We start from the raw sequence: 20,609 nt of genomic DNA, 5'->3' as shown, positions 1-20,609 counted from the left end.
TGCAGAAGGAACTCAGCAGGTCTAGCAGAATCTCTGGAGAGAGAAAGAGAGTTAATGGTTCACATCCGGTATGATAGTTCTTCAGAACATAACGAAACTTTCATTCTGGTTTATTATCACTGTGTGACAGTGCTCTCCCTGTGTCTCTGCTTTATCATTACTGTGTGACAGTGCTCTCACTCTCTCTAACTGAAGGTTTACTCATGATAAAATAGAAAGCTTAACTTTCTTAACTCTGAAAAGATCAGCCATATATAAGATGTAAGCAGGAGCATTTCAATTCCTAGATTCACATCCCTCAGCTGTCATCATCATTTTATTTGATCCTAGGATGAAAAGTTTGCTGATGAGAGTCTAAAGTTCAACTCTGTTGTGATCAAAAGATAATAGGGTAGCTTTTGTATATGGTAACTGACCTAGAAGGTAATCAACCTGTTGAAGAATTATGCTTTTTCTTAAGTTCCCAAAGAGGAAAGTGAAATTTACAGAAAAAAACAGCTCGAATTAAGATTACAACATGAGCTGGAATCTGGGTGAGTAAAATGGAAGTATGTCACACTAAATAGATCATCAATAGGAGTGATGATCACAGTCCTTATCCCCTACACCTGACTGCTTGACTACTCCTGGCGAAATAACTATTTGAATAACCACCCAAATATACCTTCTCTCTACCGCACCCGTCTACCCTTCCTCCTCCGACTGCAGCTCTTGACCCAGTCTCATATGAAGCTGATAGACAAGTAGAGATCTATAAACATTTATCTTCTGCAGATCAGACCATGATTATATGGACCAAGTGCTTGAAAGTGGACATAAATGAACAGTTGGGTGGTTATTTTTGATCAACTCAGACACAATAGGCTGAAGGAACTTCATCTGTGCTGTAGTTTTCTATGAGTCTATAACTCTGTATTCTGGTCATCCATTCCAGACCATTTACTATCTTGACCTGTTACAAGATTCTATTGCTGATAGTTCCAGCTTTTACAAATTGGTAACATGGCTACTATTCTTCACAGTTTGTTTTTGTCCGAGGACGACTGCTGGTCTCTAATCACTTCTCAGATGTCTCAAGGAAAGTAGGTCATGTAATTCTGATGATGTGGATCTGAGACTTAGCAATGTAATTCTTTTGTGTCTGCTTGCATACATCAAGAATTCGAATCGCTGGGTTGTAAGATCTGAACACCTGATTTTTAGGCTTAGATTTTTATGCTGGAATATTCTCCCGTAACTGCAGGAAAATGGCAACAATTCAAATAAATGCAGCAGGTGCTCCCTTTCTGATTCAACAACAAATCTAAGAATATGTTCTTAAACTGACGATGATACATTATAGTTAATTTGATTAATAAAACTAGTTTCAGTTCATCTAATCGTTTTCAAGCCCTGTAGGATTTCTTAATCATTGAATGGCATTTAGATTAATCATATTTTCCAAACTGGCTAGCAATCAAATTAAACTCCAGACATAATTAAATTGATTCTTAGGCAACATTGTGCTAATCTTTTTCTTATGGTTAGAGACTATCATTAAACATATGGCTGCTATATCAACCATATTGCTCTATGTGAATAGATATAACCAATATCAGATTTTTCTATAATCTAGAAGCACTTATTACGTGTGATTTTGTTGCTGTGTTAAGCTTACTATGTCATGTTGCCAACATAGTGACTGACGAATTGCAAGTTTACCTGAAAGTTACAGCAAGGTCAGCCATGTGACCCTTTCACTTAGATACAGCCATCTAAACGAGGTGAGTGGACAAGTGCTTACATTCAAAATCCAGATTCTAAATTGGAAAATAATAACATTAATTCACCATTATTTAATTTAAACAGGATCGTACTCACCTCTCTTAATGTTCTCTCCTATGTGTCAGTCACCACCTGATTCTCCTGGAACCACAGAATTTTAAGCTGTGAAGAAGGAAAACATAACACTTCTATTTATTTGTATTCATCAGAAAACTATTCTATTTTTTCTCACTGGTGCAGTATGTTGCATGACAAGTTTTCTTAATCTTGCAGTAAAGGACTGAAACAAATGTATGAAAATAAAGATGAATCTAATAAACTGAGCATCAAAGTACTTTGATGAGAGTGGAATGGCATGGTGCATATAATCTCTGAATTAAAGAATTCTGAAACAGTTACCTGAAAACACCTCACATGTGCAATTCTAACAGCATTTTATTCCATTTCCCAAGACTGGATCCTCTGTTGTTTTGAATGAATATAAACCTTTGTTTGACTAACCACTATTTTACTCTATTACATAAAGACAAACATGAAACAAAATTATTTCTTGTCAAAATACCAGTTAAAGTGGCCTTGAGACACACCTGGCGGCGGTTCAAGCTGCTCTGCTCAGCAGCAGATCTAATAAAATGTGCTGATGTGTCGAGTTATAGGGAGCCCTTCAGCTAATACTGTTCATACCTGGACAGGGGATTACTGGAACACAGCAATTTGTTTGAGATTTAGTCTGTCAGATCATCCACTGAGAGCTTTTGACCACCCTAATCTTACAGGGAGTCTGAAGATGTATGTTGACAGGACCAAATTTAATCTAATTTCTTCTGGATTTAACCTTCTGAACATTTCAACCTGTGTGGGTGTTGCTGGTAGCATTTGCTCCATTGAAATTGCAAACATTCGGATGACTTTTATTATGTAAGTTCCTATCTCTTTTCAGAAAAAAAATGCCTAGAGTAAGTCACAATACAGTTTCAGATGAAGAAGGCTCTTCAGCCGATATGATCTTGGACCTTACTTTGCGTGATTATCGCATAAGAAAAGATAAAAGCCATTCAGGTAAGCAAAGCAATCACTCCCCATAACTCTCTGACTATAAAAGCAGGCTACCCTCTCTTTGGGCTTTGAATCCCCTTGTTTTTGCACCCTGCCCAACCCAGGGCCATACAAACACTACCTACATGCACTTGCAGGCTACTGTATCCAGCTGGTGGCCTCCTTGGAATGGGGACCCTCTCTGCTGCCTTCGTATTTCTGGTGCACAACACTTCATGAGCTTTTCTAGCTTGGAGCTGGGAGCCAGGAAAACCTCCTCCTGTACCTATTAGGTGGGATTTAATGTGATGACCCCACTTAACTCCATGAACGAACCCACCTCCCTGTGGCTGGAAATCCTGGAGCTGATTTTTATAGCTGTCAGGCTGTTGATTCAGGGCAAGGCTTCCATTTCCTGGACAAATTACTCAGCTGGAAGTCCTAGGCAGTGTGGGCCTGCAAGCAGTCCCCAGTGAGGGTCATGGCTGGAGGTGGTTCGCAAGGTGAATGGAAGGAGCCAGGTTAGCAGTCCATGGTGAGAGCTGTGTGGAAGCCAAACTTGAGTCCACATGGGAGTTAACTCCTTAGTTAGCAGGGGAGGCCAAAAGAGAGAAATCCCCTCTAGACCCAAATCTCAACAAGGTTGCTTGGATTTCACTTGCCAGCCTCAGCACATGGCTTGAGTTCTCCCCATTCCTGATAAAATACCAGCAGCAATGGGGGAGCCCTTAAGTGGCCAGTAATTGGTCACTTGAGGGTGTCATTGAGCTGAGTGAGGGTGGCCCACCTAACACTTGTCTCACCCTTGGCAAAATACCAATAACAACAAATAGACTGGTATGTCCCTACGATCTCACATAATTTTTACACCCACCCTGCTTTACAATTGACTCTTGGAGGTTGCGTAAATATCACCTTATGTTAGGAATTTCTGAGATGACTCCTTCATCAGTAACTTCCATGGAGTTTCACCCAGGTGCCCAGTGTGACTTCAAGCAATGATTGGCAAAAAGGTTCCGGTGACCTTTTTCTGGAAATTGGAAGAGTGAGGTATTTTGCCCAACCGTTGCTATTTGTTTTGCGGAAACCCTGGGAAGCTGTAAATGGCATTCTGCAGAAATGTCATTGGATGCAAAATGCTAATTCTGTTTCCCTTTCCACAGGGGCTGCCAGACCTATGGAGTTTCTCCAGACTTCCAGCCTTCTTATTTCAGATCTCTAATATGTACAGCATTTTGCTTTTATTGAAGTGTAAATGGTGGTGAATAAGGAGAACCTCTACAAAAATTCAGCCCTTGTTATGATGGTCTATGGTCAATTTCTAAATTTTTATTTCCAGCAGAATCCTTAGCTGCCAATTTTTTTGGACAGTTGTGTTACCGGTCTCAAGACCACGATGATCAAAGTAATGAAAAGGGCAGAAATAGTTGAAAGTTAGTTTATAGATAAAATCTACATTTAGTTACTGACTTTTCAGTTTATTTTAAAAAAACACATTGTGGAGAGAATGCGGTTTGGTGGTTTAGTAAAATGTCTTCAAAATATTTGAATTAAATGCTTAACACTGCACTGACAGACTTGAGGTGAATCCAGAGTAGACTCCCAGGCTCAGCCTGGACTCAGCGTGGATTCCCAGCCTTAAGATCCTCAGGGTGAAGCTAGCATGGACTCCCAGCTTCAGTGCGGACTTCTGGCCTTGAGGTGAAGCCAGAGAGGACTCCTGGCCTCAAGTTGAGGCCGACATGGACTCCCAGCCTCAACGTGAATCCAGAGCAGATTCCTGGGCTCGAGGTGAATCCCAGCGCAATCTGGAGGCAAGGTACTGGAGTGGACTGAGTGGGAGGGTCCATTATTCTGAACTTTTTATTTCATTTTCCTAATCTATTCCAATGATTTTGTACTTTCGTACCAAAGATGGCAGAAAGGTCTGTAATGCTGGGCTTTTAACATATTCATTTTTCTAATATTCTTCCTTGGAATTTGCACTTAAGAATCTATGCCTAGGGTGACTTGTAAACTTTACGCTGTGCTCATGTGAGTACATGTGACAATGAAGCTAATTTGAATATTCTCATCTGGTGTCGTTGGCAACAAGCTTATGCTGACTTGATGCTTTACTTTCCACTGCTCTCATCAAACTAAGGTGCAATCATATATAACATTCATGCTAGTCATTTTGAGTAGATGCATATCATTGTAAATATTTGTGCAAAAGATAATGTAAAATTAATTACGTTATGCAAGATTGTATTAGAAACAAATGGATGTCTGTCAATAGAGTATAGGATTAGAGTTCTTTCTGTTCCCTGAGTATTTAATAACATTGGAATATTGAACTGTTAAAATGTATTAGCTTTCAGGGGAACAGAATATTGGGAGCATAGTAACTGCTGCTAATTTAGGATATTAATTTCACTTAAACTGTAGACAAGAAGCTATATTATTCTAATTCTGAACTTATTACTGGCACAGAGCAAAGCTGTGTTTAATCCACAAATAATGAAAACAACATTGTGTAAACTTACTGGTTTGGCTCAAAAGAAATGTTATTAAAATATCACAATTTAATTGACTGATGAGCAGACATTGTTGTATAATTGGGTCACTGATCCTAGGACTGAATGCAGGTGGATTTCAGGTTATAGCTCCCCTTTTCGAGAGAGGGAAAAAAACCAAGAGTTAAGTTTGATTGCTAAAACTTCTGAGAGACAAAGTTTCATTTCTAACATTTATTTTCTGTACATCAAGTTATAACCTTCATGGAAATGCACGATCAATTTGATTTACTCATGATCAAGCAAGAAAAAAGGATTTTCTTGGTGTAATACTCAAAATGATATTGTAAATATATCTGTGAAGACCGTTTTAATATTTCACAGCATTGAAAATGCTTGGGAACTTTTTGCTCAATATGATGACGTAATTTGGATAAAGAATTGGGTAGCTAAAAGGAAGCAGAAAGTAGAGATAAATGAGATGTTTTTGGACTGGCAAGCTTTAACTAGTAGAGTACCATTTCTGTGGCTGGGTCCAACTACTTACAATCTATATTAATAACTTGTTGTGAGGACTGAATATATGGTGTTTTCAGTAACACCAAAGTAGGTAAGATAGTATTTTGTCAAAGGCAGTTTGAGAGTTGACAGATGGATATAGACGGAAATGTGTTGCTGGAAAAGCGCAGCAGGTCAGGCAGCATCTAGGGAACAGGAGAATCGACGTTTCGGGCATTAGCCCTTCTTCAGGAATGAGGAAAGTTGGTCCAGCAGGCTAAGATAAAAGATATTTTATCTTAGCCTGCTGGACCAACTTTCCTCATTCCTGAAGAAGGGCTAATGCCCGAAACGTCGATTCTCCTGTTCTCTAGATGCTGCCTGACCTGCTGCGCTTTTCCAGCAACACATTTCCATCTCTGATCTCCAGCATCTGCAGACCTCACTTTCTCCAGATAGATATAGACATTTAATGAGTGAACAAAAAAAATTGACAGATGGAGAATAATGTGAGAAAATGTGAACTTGTCCAATTTGGCAGGAAGAATAGAAAAGCAGTACATTATTTAAATGGGGAGACACTGCAGTGCCCCATGATACAGAGGGACCTGGGTGTTGAGTCACAACAAGTCAATTTGCAAGTACAGCAAATAGTTAGAAAAGTAAGTGGAATGCTTAGTGCAAGAGGAATGGAATATAATAGTCAGGATATTAGCTACAGCTACAGCTGTCTCTGGGACAGAGTGGGAGGGAGGGGATTGCTAAACGGGGCCACCATCACAGAAGTTGAAATAGAATGCAGGAAATCGAAGTGAAACCCTCCAACTAAGAGCATGGGACTTTAGCAACACAGTCGATGTGTTTGTTTTGTAACCATGAAAAATCATGTGATGTTAAAATGGACCACATACAGAATACAGGAATCACATCCTGCATCATGGCAGAAGCATTCCAAACTCTGATAACAAATCTATCATAGCCAGTTAACTTCCTGAGAAAGGGTTACCTGATCCCAAATGTTAACTCTGATTTCTTTTCACAGATGCTGAGCTTTTCCAGCAATTTCTGTAATGTTTACGGTGAGTGGGTGATGCCTGTGAAGCAGTAAGCCAGCAGTCTGGGCTCAAGTCACATTGAATTTTACTTTGAGGTGTTTTCAGATTGCATTTTTGTTGATTGTATATCATTTGAGTTCATGTGGAATCTACTGTAATTCTTTGGATTGTTCCCAGGTTATGTTATTAAAAAGTTAGAATTCTTCTAAAATAAAAGTCAGGATGTTTTTGTCTACAATTATACAGAGTGATGTGAGACTATAATCACAGTACTGTGTACAGTTTGATTTTCTAATTTAAAAAGAATTGAATTAGAAGCATTTTAGAAAAGGTTTACTTGACTGATATCTTATGAACAGGTTAGGCCTTTATCCATAAAGTTTGGAAAATTGAGAGGTAATCGTATGAAAACATGTAAAATCCTAAGGGAACTTGATAGGGTGGATGCCGGAAAGGTGTTCTCCTTTTAGAAGAAAGTAGAACTGGGTGATATAGTTTAAAGATAATAGATCTTGCTTTAAAGAAGAAGATGAGGAGGTTTATTTTCTCTCAGAGAGTTGTCAGTCTGTGGAAGCCTCTTACTCAGAATAAAGTGGAAGCTGGGTAACTGAGTTTATTCAAAGCTAAGTTAGATAAGTAGTTGATCGACAAAGGAGTGAAGGATTCTGGGGTCGGATAGGAGGAAAAAGCTCAGACCATAATCAGGTCAACCATGACCTTATTGAACGGTGGAGCAGGCTTGAGGAGTGAAATGACCATAGTTCTGCTCCTGAATTTTATAAGGATCAGACATCCATTAGGAAATCCACATTTTTTTCATTCAGGAGTTCCCATTTATCTATTTAAATGAATATAAAAGAAAATGAAGATGATCAGCAGGATTTGATGGCAAACTGGCTAACATTCATCAGTGACCAATCACAGATTAGCTGGTTGTTCATCTTAAAGGTAATTCATTGGCTTTGAAGAATTTTGCTTGAAACTTCAACATTTACAGTCTCATGTCAGAGCATTCAGCTTCTTCTTAAGTCACTCAACGTTTTTCCTCCACCGTTATTTTTAGAACTCCATGTCACATGCTTTTCTTGTACTAATTTGAATTTCTGCTCACTTAATCATTATGCTTTGAGATTATAATGTCATCTTGGTGCATCAGGTTTTGATCTTGCATTCTAATGCAAGGTTAGTTAATTTATACATTTCAACAGTATTCCTAGCATAAGGATGAAGGAAATATATGCCATATCCACAGAGCTATGACTGGATAATGGCACATGATGTCTAGTATTGAATGTAAATGGTAATCTCTGTGTTCCTTCCATTTTGACTGCTGCACATCAGCTGAATCGATATCAGCCACTCGCTGTTCCCGGGGATCTGCAGCTCTCTGGCTCCTTGCACTGTCATTGTTTTCTCCTCTTATACTGGTTAAATCATTAAACATGCAGCAATCTGATGATGTTACTCTTCCTGGCTGGATGGCACTGCATTGGTTCAAACAATCAAAGTATCATCAAAGCATGTCGATAGTATGACCTACAGATAACCCTGCAGGTGTCATGTAATAACGTGCTGGTACAATTTGGGGATCTTGACAGATACCATTAGCAAATACTGTAAAAGATAGCCCCCATCTTCTAAAAGCCATTCTTGCATTCTATATTGTTCTTGAAGTTGACTAATCCTACTTCACTTAATTGTGAATAATTTTAATTAATTAAGTCGGACTCATTTCACCTCCTGTGACTTTGAGGAGCAATGCTGACATTGAGCAAGCTGCCCTGAAGCAACTACCTGTCATAGTGAAGTCGTTTGTCACAACTAGCCAACAATCTAGGTGAGTTAATTTCCTGAAGTTCTGATACCAGCATCTATCTGACAACGTAGAATATTACATTATGTCTTATCAACCAAAGGTATGACAAATCTAACCAGGACAACTCATGCCCAATTGGACTTCCCAGACCACAGTGGGATGACGCAAGAAACTTACTCACTGAGAACCTGTGTTCAATGTCAATTAGCATATATATTTCCAAAATAATTTCACGCCAGACCTGATCAAATTCTTTGAAAAAGAAATACATGCAGAAAGAGAGATACGGATAATGTCCCTTAATTAACACTAAAATTATGGTCAATGAAGGCAATAGAAAGCAAGCTAGTAGCTGGTCACAAATCAGTGCTTGTCTCTGCTTTTCGAAGACCAACCACTGCAGGCATTGCTTGCAGCAATGTCCTTGGTCCAACCACCTTCAACTGCTTCACCAACAAAAAAAATTGTGGAGAAATTCAGCAGGTCTGGCAGCATCTCTGGAGAGAAAGCCGAGATAGCGTTTCGGGTCTAACAACCCTTCTTCACTGTTTTTGTTTCTGATTTCGAGCATCCACAGTTGTTTTAACCTCCAACTACTTTATCAGTGACCTTAAGAATGTCACATATTCAGACTGGAGGTTGCTCACTGATGTTTTTTTTAGATTAGATTACTTACAGTGTGGCAACAGGCCCTTCAGCCTAACAAGTCCACACCGACCTGCTGAAGCGCAACCAACCCAGACCCATTCCCTTACATTCCACCCCTTCCACCTAACACTATGGGCAATTTAGCATGGCCAATTCACCTAACCTGCACATTTTTGGACTATGGGAGGAAACCGGAGCACCCGGAGGAAACCCACGCAGAAACGGGGAGAATGTGCAAACTCCACACGGTCAGTCGCCTGAGGTGGGAATTGAACCCAGGTCTCTAGCGCTGTGAGGCAACAATGCTAACCACTGTGCCGCCCATCACAACATTCAACTCCATTTGCACTGTTGCCTCACAGCGCCAGAGACTCAGATTCAATTCCCGCCTCAGGCAACTGTCTGTGTGGAGTTTGCACATTCTCCCTGTGTCTGCGTGGGCTTCCTCCGGGTTCTCCAGTTTCCTCCCACAGTCCAAAAAAAATGTGCAGGTTATGTGAATTGGCCATGCTAAATTGACCATAGTGTTAGGTAAATGTAGGGGAATGGGTCTGGGTGGGTTGCACTTCGGAGGATCGGTGTGGACTTGTTGGGCTGAAGGGTCTGTTTCCACACTGTAAGTAATCTCATCTCATCTCATATTGTAGTAGGGCATTGTTATGATTATACTTGACTCTGAAGATATAGGCATTATCAGTCTGCTGGAAGGGCTGGCATTTTTTGTGCTTTCTGGTTTAATAAATTAAATATCTTGCTAAATTACTTCAGAAGGCAGTTGGAGTCAACCATGTTGCTCTGGGATGGGAGTCACATCTAGGCCAACTGCGCAAGAATGCTTACCCAAGCTTTCCTTTCTCATGTACCCAATGTTTATTAGCAATCAAGTTATCTTGCTTTCCTTTGTCACTTTTGAAAGCCTGAAGTTTGTGCAATTATAAATCCAAATTTGCGAGACAATTGAATTTATATTGCATAACTGCACTACCCTAAGTACAGGGTAGCTTAGCTTAGTTGATATGGCACTGTATTAGTAATCAACAGTTATGAGTTCAAACAGAAATTTGTGAAGTTTAATTTAATTACTTTGGTATATCAGATAAGTGTCCATCAAACAATTGTCACAGAATGGAAAACTGGGCAGTTTGGAAGGAGTGAAGCTTTTAAAGGTTAATTGCTTTTTTAAAAATCTCATGTTAATTGCTGATATAAATTAGCATTTAAGTAAGATGTCTTAGAAAATAGAACATAGAATAATACAGCACAGAACAGGCCCTTCAGCCCTCGATGTTGCGCCAACCTGTGAACTAATCTAAGCCCATCCCCCTACACCATCCCATCATCATCCATATGCTTATCCAAGGACTATTTAAATGCCCCTCATGCGGCTGAGGTTGGCAGGCAGGGCATTCCACGCCCTTACCACTCTCTGAGTAAAGAACTTGCCTCTGACAACTGTCTTAAATCTATCACCCCTCAATTTACAAGCTGACATCATCATCCTAGGAAAAAGACTCTCACTGTCCACCCTATCTAAACCTCTGATCATCTTGTGTGTCTCTATTAAAGCACCTCTTAGCCTTCTTCTCTCCAATGAGAACAGACCAAGACCCTCAGCCTTTCCTCATAAGACCTTCCCTCCAGACCAGGCAACATTCTGGTAAATCTCCTCTGCACTTTTTCCAATGCTTCCACATCCTTTGTGTAATGGGGCATCCAGAACGATACACAATATTCCAAGTGTGGCCGTATTAGCGTTTTGTACAATTGCAGTATGACATCGTGGACTTTGTTCTCAAATCTTGTTTGATTTGAGTTAAAATCTAAAATTTATTTCAGGCTTAAACAAGGAAGTTCTCTATTGAGAGCAGCTCGTGTAGTTAATTCATTAAAGAGCCAGCTAAAGCATGTTCTTGAACAGTGGAGCAGAATTGGCTTACCTAAGCCAAAAACAATATAAATACAGGAGGTGTAGAGTGCAGCCATCATTGAGAGCAACTGACACAACGTGGAGAATGACAGGTAAAGTAAGGGAAATGCCTTATTTATTTTCAAAAGACAAAAGAATAACTGGGTAAAGACGAGGACTCTTTAAGGGCCACGGCAGTAATTTGTGCATGGAGCCAGACGATGTAGATGTGGTTCTAAATGAATACCTTGTTTTGGTGTTCACCGCTGAGAGGGATGGTGTGAGCATAGACATCAAGGAGACGGACTATGATGCAATTAAAGAAATTAGCAAAGACAGAGAGGAGGTTCTGAGTGGTCTGGAAGTCTTAAAAGTACTAAAAAAAACATTTCCAGGGTCATTGAAATGTATCCCAGGTTGTTGAGTGAGGCAAGGGAGGAAGTAGCAGGGGCACTGGCAATAATTTTCAATCCCTCTCTGGCCACAGGAGAGGTGACAGAAGACTGGAGGACAGCCAGTGTGGTACCAGTGTTCAAGAAAGAAGGAAGGGATAAACCAGGAAACTATAGGCCAGTCTAACTTCTGTGATGGGGAAACTGTTAGAAGCAATTATGAGGGATAGAGAAAATAGACATTTGGAGAGGCAGCAATTAATAAAGAAAAGTCAGCATAGTTTTGTTAAGGGGAGGTCATGCCTGCCGACCTTGATTGATTCTTTTGAAGAGGTAACCAAGTATGTAGATGAGGATAAGATTTTTGACATAATCTACTTCATCTTCAGCCAGGCTTTTGATCAAACTGATAGGAAGGTAAGAGCCCAAGGGATCCAAGGAAATTTAGCTAATTGGAACCAGAATTAGCTGAATGGCAAGGAAGCAGAGGGGGAAGATGATTGATGAGGGCAGGGTGGTTGATGTTGTCTATGCAGACTTTAGCAAGGCCCTTAACGAGGTCCCTTATGGCAGTTTGATACAAAGGGTGAAGTCACATGGGATCCACAGAGAGCTGGTAAATTGGATACAGAACTGACTTAGTCATAGAAGACAGAGAGTAGGTGTGGAAGGATAATTTTCTGTCTGAAGGTCTGTGTCCAGTGGTGTTCTGCAGGGATCAGTGCTTGGACCCCTGTTGTTTGTAATAGATGTAAACAATTTGGAGGAGAATGTAGGTCACCAAATTTGTAAGTTTGCATGTAACATAAAGTTTGGGGGATCTGTGGATAGTGAGAGGGATTGTTGGAGGATACAGCAGGATATAGATGGGCTTGAGATTTGGGCGGAGAAATGGCAGATGGAGTATAATCCGGTCAAATGTGAAGTGAAGAATTTTGGGAGAACCAATGCAGGAGGTAAATATATAATAAATGGCAGAACACATAGTGGCATCAATGTAAAAGAAATTTAGGTGTACAGGTCCACAGTTGCTTGAAAGTGGTGACACAAATGGATAAGGAGGTCAAGAAGGCCTAAGGCATGCTTGCTTTCATTGGTTGAGGCATAGAAAATAAAAATTGACAAGTTATGTTGCAGCTGTATAGAACTTTAGGTACGCCATATTTGGAAAACTGATTCCAGCTTTTGTCACCACACTACCAGAAGGATGTGGAGGCTTTAGAAAGGGTACAGAAGTGGTTTACCAGGATGTTGTCTGGTTTGAGGGAAATACTCACGAGGAATATTTTGCATCAGTATTTACTGTGGAAAAGGATATGGAAGATATAGATTGTAGGGAAATAGATGGTGACATTTTGCAAAATGTCCAGATTACAGAGGAGGAAGTGCTGGATGTCTTGAAATGGTTAAAGGTGGATAAATCCCCAGGACCTGATCAGGTGTACCCGAGATCTCTGTGGGAAGCTAGAGAAGTGATTACTGGGCCTCTTGCTGAGATATTTGTGTCATCGATAGTCACGGGTGAGGTGTCGCCCTTCTTAAACATGGTGCCACTGTTTAAGAAGGGCGGGAAAGACAAGGCAGGGAACTACAGACCTGTGAGCCTGACCTCAGTGGTGAGCAAGTTGTTGGAGGGAATCCTGAGGGACAAGATGTAGATGTATTTGGAAAGGCAACGACTGATTAGGGATAGTCAACATGGCTTTATGCATGGGAAATCATGTCTCACAAACTTGATTGAGTTTTTTGAAGAATTAACAAAGAAGATTGATGAGGGCAGAGCGGTAGATGTGATCTATATGGACTTCAGTAAGGCGTTCGACAAGGTTCTCCATGGGAGGCTGATTAACAAGGTCTGATCTCTTGGAATACAGGGAGAACTAGCCATTTGGATACAGAACTGGCTCAAAGGTAGAAGACAGAGGATGGTGGTGGAGGGTTGTTTTTCAAACTGGAGGCCTGTGACCAATGGAATGCGACAAGGATCGGTGCTGGGTCCTCTACATTTTGTTATTTACATAAATGGTTTGGATGCAAGCATAATAGGTACAGTTAGTAAGTTTGCAGATGACACCAAAATTGGAAGTGTAGTGGACAGTGAAGAGGGTTACCTCAGATTACAACAGGATCTGGACCAGATGTGCCAATGTCTGAGAAGTGGCAGATGGAGTTTAATTCAGATAAATGCGAGGTGCTGCATTTTGGGAAAACAAATCTTAGCAGGACTTATACACTTAATGATAAGGTACTAGGGAGTGTTGCTGAACAAAGAGACCTTGGAGTGCAGTTCCATAGCTCCTTGAAAGTAGAGTCGCAGGTAGATAGGATAGTGAAGCGGGTGTTTGGTATGCTTTCCTTTATCGGTCAGAGTATTGAGTACAGGAGTTGGGAGATCATGTTGCGGACGTACAGGACATTGGTTAGGCCACTGTTGGAATATTGCGTGCAATTCTGGTCTCCTTCCTATCGGAAAGATGTTGTGAAATTTGAAAGGCTTCAGAAAAGATTTACAAGGATGTTGCCAGGGTTGGAGCATTTCAACTATGGGGAGAGGCTGAACAGGCTGGGGCTGTTTTCCCTGGAGTGTCGGAGGCTGAAGGGTAATCTTAAAGAGGTTTACAAAATTTTGAGGGGCATGGATAGGGTAAACAGGCAAAGTCTTTTCCCTGGGGTCAGGGAGTCCAGAACTAGAGGGCATAGGTTTAGGGTGAGAGGGGAAAAGGTATAAAAGAGACCTAAGGGGCAACTTTTTCACACAGAGGGTGGTACATGTATGGAATGAGCTGCCAGAGGAAGTGGTGAGGCTGATACAATTGCAACATTTAAGAGGCATTTGGATGGGTATATGAATACGAAGGGTTTGGAGGGATATCGGCCGGGGGCTGGCAGGTGGGACTAGATTGGGTTGGGATATCTGGTCAGCATGGACAGGTTGGACCGAAGGGTCAGTTTTCATGCTGTACATCTCTATGACTCTATGACTCTATGAGAGATTGGACAAACTTGGCTTGTTTTCACATGAACATCAAAAATTGAGGGGCGACCTGACAGAAGTCTTCAAAATTATGGGAGGCACGGGTGGAATGAATAATCAGGATCTTTTCTTCTGGGGTAGAAATTTCAATTAATAGAGGACTAGTTTGAAGTAAAAGGCAGAAGTCCTTTATCAGGATTGTAGGGCATATGCCCAAAACATCGATTCTCCTGATCCTCGGATGCTGCCTGACTTGCTGTGCTTGTCCAGCACCACAATCTTCAATTCTGATCTCCAGCATCTACAGTCCTCACTTTCTCCACGGTGATAAAGGAGGGAGTTTTGTCTTTAGAAGGTTCAAAATTGATAAGGAGGGAGTATTGAATAGGATATTTATTTTTTTAATTTTTTTTTACATTTATGTACAAGCTACAAATGGTTTGCAATGCTGATTCTGATTTTTGACATGTCTGGTCAAGCAGGTTGCTTGCACCCCACACACTGTGGCACTGTCCCTGTTAAAAGAGTCGGTGAGCAGTCCTTCATTTATTCAGCAGGTTGTCAAGCTGTGACTGTAAAGAAGCCAACTGTAGTTTCTCCTTCTCCTCCTGTTGTTTGATCTCATCAACCACAGCCTGCAGACGATTCTTCAATGCCAAATTCTCCACCTTCATAATAAGGTCCTCCTGTCGTTTTCTCTTCTCCTGGGTTAACTGTAATGTCTCTCTCAGTTTTTCAATCTCATCCTGGAACTGCACAACCATTTGGTTTGATTCTTGCTTTGGTTGCATTTGAGCATCAGTTTCTTCGAGTTTCTGTTGCAAGCGACGGGCCAAGTCATCCTCTGAATCCATGATGTTTAGGTTCTCGTCATCATGGCGATCACCTTCATCTTCATCCTCCTCACTGCTGCTGCTGATGTCATTGAAGATCTCACGCAGTTCATCTCTCTCCACTGCTGAGGTGTGGTGAATAGGATATTTATGCTGTGATTGAAAATTATTGAGGTATTAGATATAATTGTTTAGATTTTTCTAGACACAGAGGAAATGCCAGCAGACTGGAGAATACCAAACATTACCATTTTGATCAAGGAACACTGTAAGGGTTACAGACCATTCTGTTTAAATGAAACAGTGGAAAAGCTTCTAGAATCAATTATTTATGGTAGAATTAGTAGTTGAATGGAAAATGGACAACGGAGGAATGGACACCGCGCAACAATTGCCAGGCAGGGGTATTGTGTATCCCCAGTTAGGGAATGTTTCAGTGGCTGGGGACATTTGGCCTCAGATCTTCGAATGACCATTCTCCAAGGCAGACGTAGGGGTATGCAACACTGCAGAGTGGCCGAGCAGAGGCTGATAGCTAAGTTTGGTCCCATGAGGAAGGTCTCAACTGGGACCTTGGGTTCATATCACTCCTGAAGAAGGACTTATGCTCAAAAAGTTGATTCTCCTGCTGCTTGGATGCTGCCTGACCTGCTGCACTTTTCCAGCAACACATTTTTCAGCTCTGATCTCCAGCATCTGCAGTCCTCACTTTCTCCTAGGTGACCCCACTATACTATACACTCTCTCTCTCACATACACACACACACACAAGCACACATACACACACACTCTTACATATTCACACCTCACGCAGACCCTTTTTCATACACACACTCTCAGGCACACACAGATATACCCCCCACACTCACATCCATGCATGCACCCTCTCCCAGGCTTATCACACTCACACATACACTTTACACACGTAAATACACACTTCCTCACGTGCACTCTCATGCACACACAAATACTCACATGCACACACTCTCTCTCTCTCCTGCATGAGCACACATATCAGTCTATGGGGAGAATTTGTCTTTACAGAATTATATTTGCAGATACATTCTATTTTACTCAAAAATGCACAGCCTGTAGGCAGTCAATGCAGGCAGTCAATCCATGTAATATTTTGCAAATTCCACTTTGGAAATAGAACCAATCTGACTCAATTTGGTTTTCAGACAAATTCTGACGTCACACCTTTTATGCATTGTCTGAGCTGAGAAGCCACCGTTTTTTTATAAAACCTTAAGTTGTCTTGAGAATGTGAGTTAAAAGAAGCTCTGGGATTCACATATTAATGAACTGAAACCTGCAACCCATTCTAAAAGATGAAAGACTTAGCAACAATCTAGGTTTGTTAAATATATCATTTCAGTTGCATGACACTATAATCTTTTGCTTTAAGTTCTGTGTGTTATGGCCCTGCTTCACAACCACCTGATGAAGGAGCAGCGCTCTGAAAGGTAGTGCTTCCAAATAAACCTGTTGGACTATAACCTCATGTTTGTGATTTTTACCTTTGTCTAGACATGTTTCTTTTATTGACTAATGGGCTGTGGGTGCTGCTGGATGGTCCAGCATTTATTGCCCAATTATTGTTGTCCTTGAGAAGGTGGTGATGAGCTTCCTTCTTGAACCACTGTAGTCTATATGTCCATCAAACCTTTTTGACATTGTAAAGTATAACTCAATCGGTGCCATTCACTTTGACTCCTTGCATTTGACTTTAATGCCCTCAGAGCATCTAAGTATGATCCATGTAAAAATGTGTATATATTAGAGTGGTGCTGGAAAAGCACAGCAGGTCAGGCAGCATCCGAGGAGCAGATCTGTAACCTTGTCAGTGTAACCCACATTCCAATACAGAGAATGAGTGGCTGGAGAATAAATACTACCTTTGTTAGTACAACTGCTTTCCCAACTGCAGGAGTAGCATAAAGTTTGTGCTGGTTTCACTCATCACAATGGTATTTACTGCATTCAGCTAATTTTCGCAATAGATAATAAATAATTTCCTCTACTATCACTGCTACTTAAGATCCAATTCTCATCATCACAAAGTTCCTGCCAAAATAAAAATGTAATTGCACATATGTAAAATCGACAACCCAACAATCTGGAAAAATGGCATAAGCGCTGTTCATTTATCGAGCTAATAAAAAAGGTACAGTTACCATAACTACAATCACAGATGTTAATTTGCTTGAAATTACAGCAGTAAAAATTGCCAGTTTGTAACCTCTGTGCATGGATGCTGTTTGTTATTTTATGTGGTGAGGCCCTGCTCCCGCTTCCAAGTACTTTTATTTGTTTCAGTTGTACAGAATCTTTGGGTGTTCACAGAAAGCTGCATGGCCCAGTTTGATGCTGTTGCTGAAAATTTCATTCTGTTTTTGAGCCTCCCCAACAGTTTCCAATCTGTGGAATTTAATTTGTTGGCAAGAGATTTTACCTACTGGCTGGAGAACTGGTGGGAATCTCCCATTGTTCCGCTGGGAAAGGTCAGCTAGAACAAAGAGCCCGTCAGGTACTTATTGGCAAATGTTAGGTCTTCCTCGGGATTTAGAACCCCATTGACTGATACCCCACCTTTCAGTCACAAGCAGCCAGCTAATCAAAGGAAGCCTCTCCATTGCCCACCAGCTCAGCCAGCAATGACGACCGTCACCAGTAAACATCTACTAGAGGCCTAGGATTGAAGATGGACACAGGTCACAAATACCTGACAGAGGAATAGTATTGGTCAGGGTCACTGGTCAGGGCGGTGGGGTTCAAGAGACAAGACAAGTGGTTGGCTGTCAATGGGACACCCTTCCCAATGCCTTTGAGCAAGGGTTTGCTCCATAAGCCCCAAGCTAACCCATTAGAATGTGGCTTTTAAGTCACCTCACATGTCAGTTCCCCTGCCTGGAGCTGGTCAACTAGCAGTGACAGCATGATCAGGCCCTTGGATGGATATTAATTGCCAAGTCAATGTTCTCAATATGACAGGAAATCCATCCTCAAGCTTTCTGGACTTGACCTTAATCAGGTGGAGACTGAAGGCGACGATGGAAATGACTTAATCTCCAAACTTGCTGTTGCGGGGTGCATTAAATTCTACACAATTTTTCTATGATGTAAGCAATTTATCAAAATTACTTCATGTGTTATATCAAAGGATGTAGTTTTATCACTGTAGTTTATAGTTAGTAAGACCAAAGAGTGGAGTTTTATAGGGGTCTGAGTGCCATAGAGCTTTGGTGAGATTTATGGCAGAGTCAAACCAGAGATCCAACAAAGCCCATCTCAACATCAGGAGCAACTCACTTCATCTTTCATGTCTTTGACAAGCGGTGAGGTGAGTTTCTCTCTTGGTAGTGACAAATTGCCAATTGAGGAGAATTATTGCTTATTCAATGCCTTGTTAATTCTTCAAATTGCCTCATTAATATTCAGCTTCCTATCTCACAAAATGGATGAAATGAGCAGGAGAGCAAGAAATCCTGAAATGGGAATCAGAGTGAGTACTTTGCAACTTCAGTTCACCCCTTGCTCTAAGCAACCTCCATGTTGGACACAGGGTATTAACAATTCAGGGAACACTCAATGAGCGTAGGTCCCATGCACCCCATACCCATGGATATTGGCACTAGAGGGGGATGTGTGGGTACATCTTATTGTATGTCACACTGAGCAGCCAAAGTGTCACCTGCAGCATGCGCCTGCTGCCTGTGCAGTTCATTCAATTAAATGGTTGGGTGTAGTCTTCAGTCCAGTCAAGATCTGGGGCTGCTGTCATTCAGGGATCCCAGTGCGATCATTCACATGCATGGTCCTTGCACAGTTCAGAGGCTTGAACACTGTTAATTGTCCACTTAGAATGTTCATGGTAAGGGAATCTGTCTAACCTGAGTCTGGCCGTGGGCAGTGTCAGTCCTGCAAGGCCATCACAAGAAGTTTGAGCAATCACATACAGTCATTTGGAAGCTGCAAACACAATGGTCAGGGTCTCATCAGTCAGGTTTCGGAGCTGCTCATTGAAGTTGATCAGAGATCTAAGGTCAATACAGTCCTGGGTGTCGATCTGCTGATCCTTCAGGAAGGTGCAAGGAGGGTCTGCAAGGGCAGTAGGCCGATGACTACCAAAAGGAATGGAAGAGTTAATCATTGTTGGGGGAGGGGGTCAAAGCAGAGGTGGGGACAAAGATAATGATGGGAAAAAACTAAGGGTGAATGGGAGAAGCATGTGAAATGCATCAGAGGGAATGGCAGAATGATGCAAGCGGGAAATTAATGGCACTGAGCAAAATCCTGGCTTCCAAAAGTGGACTGTAGGGAGCAGAGTGAACATCACCAAGGTACAATGCCAGAGTTCAGGCAGCATGGATGTTTGAGGGAATGAAAGCCACAACAGCTATGTGCCCTGAGCAATGGGGTTTCATTGCCAGTGAGGCACAATGCCAGTTTGCTAGCACTGTTCTAGGTCCACAAAGAATGGTGCAGAGACAGGGTATTCTGGCGTCTTTGTCGATACTGGTGAATGGCGAGTTGTTACAGGTACAGTGCATGGCAAATTGAGGCTGGATTCAGGCATCATGGGGCAAGGTGGATAATTATTTCTGCAATATGTGGCAAGTGAAATTCATTCCAAAGAAGAAGAAATATATTTAGAGTAGGACAAGACAATCAGATCTGACAAGGGAAGTCAGGGACAGCATAAAAGTAAGAGAAAACACACAAATGTGGTGAATACTAGTGGGAAACCAAAGAATTTGGAAGCAATTAAAAACCAGCAGGGAACAAATAAAAAGAGCAATAATGGGAGAGAAGATGATATATGAGAGTAAGCATGCTAATAATACAAAAGAAGATTGCAAGAGTTATTTTAGATATCTAAAAGATGCAAGAGAAGCAAGAATGGATATTGCACCACTGGAAAAAGAGGCTGGAGAAGTAGTAATAGGGAACAAAGAAGTGGCAGAGGAACTGAATAGGTGCTTTGTTTTCATGGTGGAACATAACAGCAGCATTCCAGAACTTCAACAAGTGTCGAGGGCCGAGGTAAGTGTTGTGGCCATCACTAAGGAGAAGGTGCTGGGGAAGCTGAAAGGCCTAAAAGAGGATAAATCATTTGGTCGAGATGGACTAAACCCTAGAGTTCTGAAGGAAATAGCTGATGATATTGAAGAGGCATTGGTGGTGATCTTT

At 41.3% G+C, this 20,609-nt stretch overlaps 1 protein-coding gene and 1 long non-coding RNA gene across 2 annotated transcripts in view; both read right to left on the bottom strand.

Annotated features, from left to right (window-relative positions):
• Positions 1-20,609, bottom strand: part of LOC148150631 (uncharacterized) — a 73,259-nt gene that overhangs the window by 33,376 nt on the left and 19,274 nt on the right. Inside the window, exon 2 of the long non-coding RNA XR_015751893.1 lies at positions 1,861-1,926. This is a non-coding gene — a long non-coding RNA (uncharacterized LOC148150631). The remainder of the gene's footprint in view (positions 1-1,860; positions 1,927-20,609) is intronic.
• On the bottom strand, positions 15,001-18,740 carry LOC148150632 (transcription initiation factor TFIID subunit 7-like). The gene is made up of 2 exons (XM_087975797.1): positions 18,729-18,740; positions 15,001-15,569 (listed from the first exon to the last, which is right to left on the bottom strand). Exons 1-2 carry the CDS (start codon positions 18,738-18,740, stop codon positions 15,126-15,128), a joined length of 456 nt encoding a protein of 151 aa, XP_087831923.1. The 3' UTR covers positions 15,001-15,125.

The sequence above is a fragment of the Chiloscyllium plagiosum genome, unplaced genomic scaffold, assembly GCF_037043375.1.
Source record: "Chiloscyllium plagiosum isolate Xiang-an unplaced genomic scaffold, Cpla_swu_hap1 HiC_scaffold_3, whole genome shotgun sequence".
Lineage (NCBI taxonomy): Eukaryota > Metazoa > Chordata > Chondrichthyes > Orectolobiformes > Hemiscylliidae > Chiloscyllium > Chiloscyllium plagiosum.
This window is presented reverse-complemented; position numbering and strand designations above follow the sequence as displayed.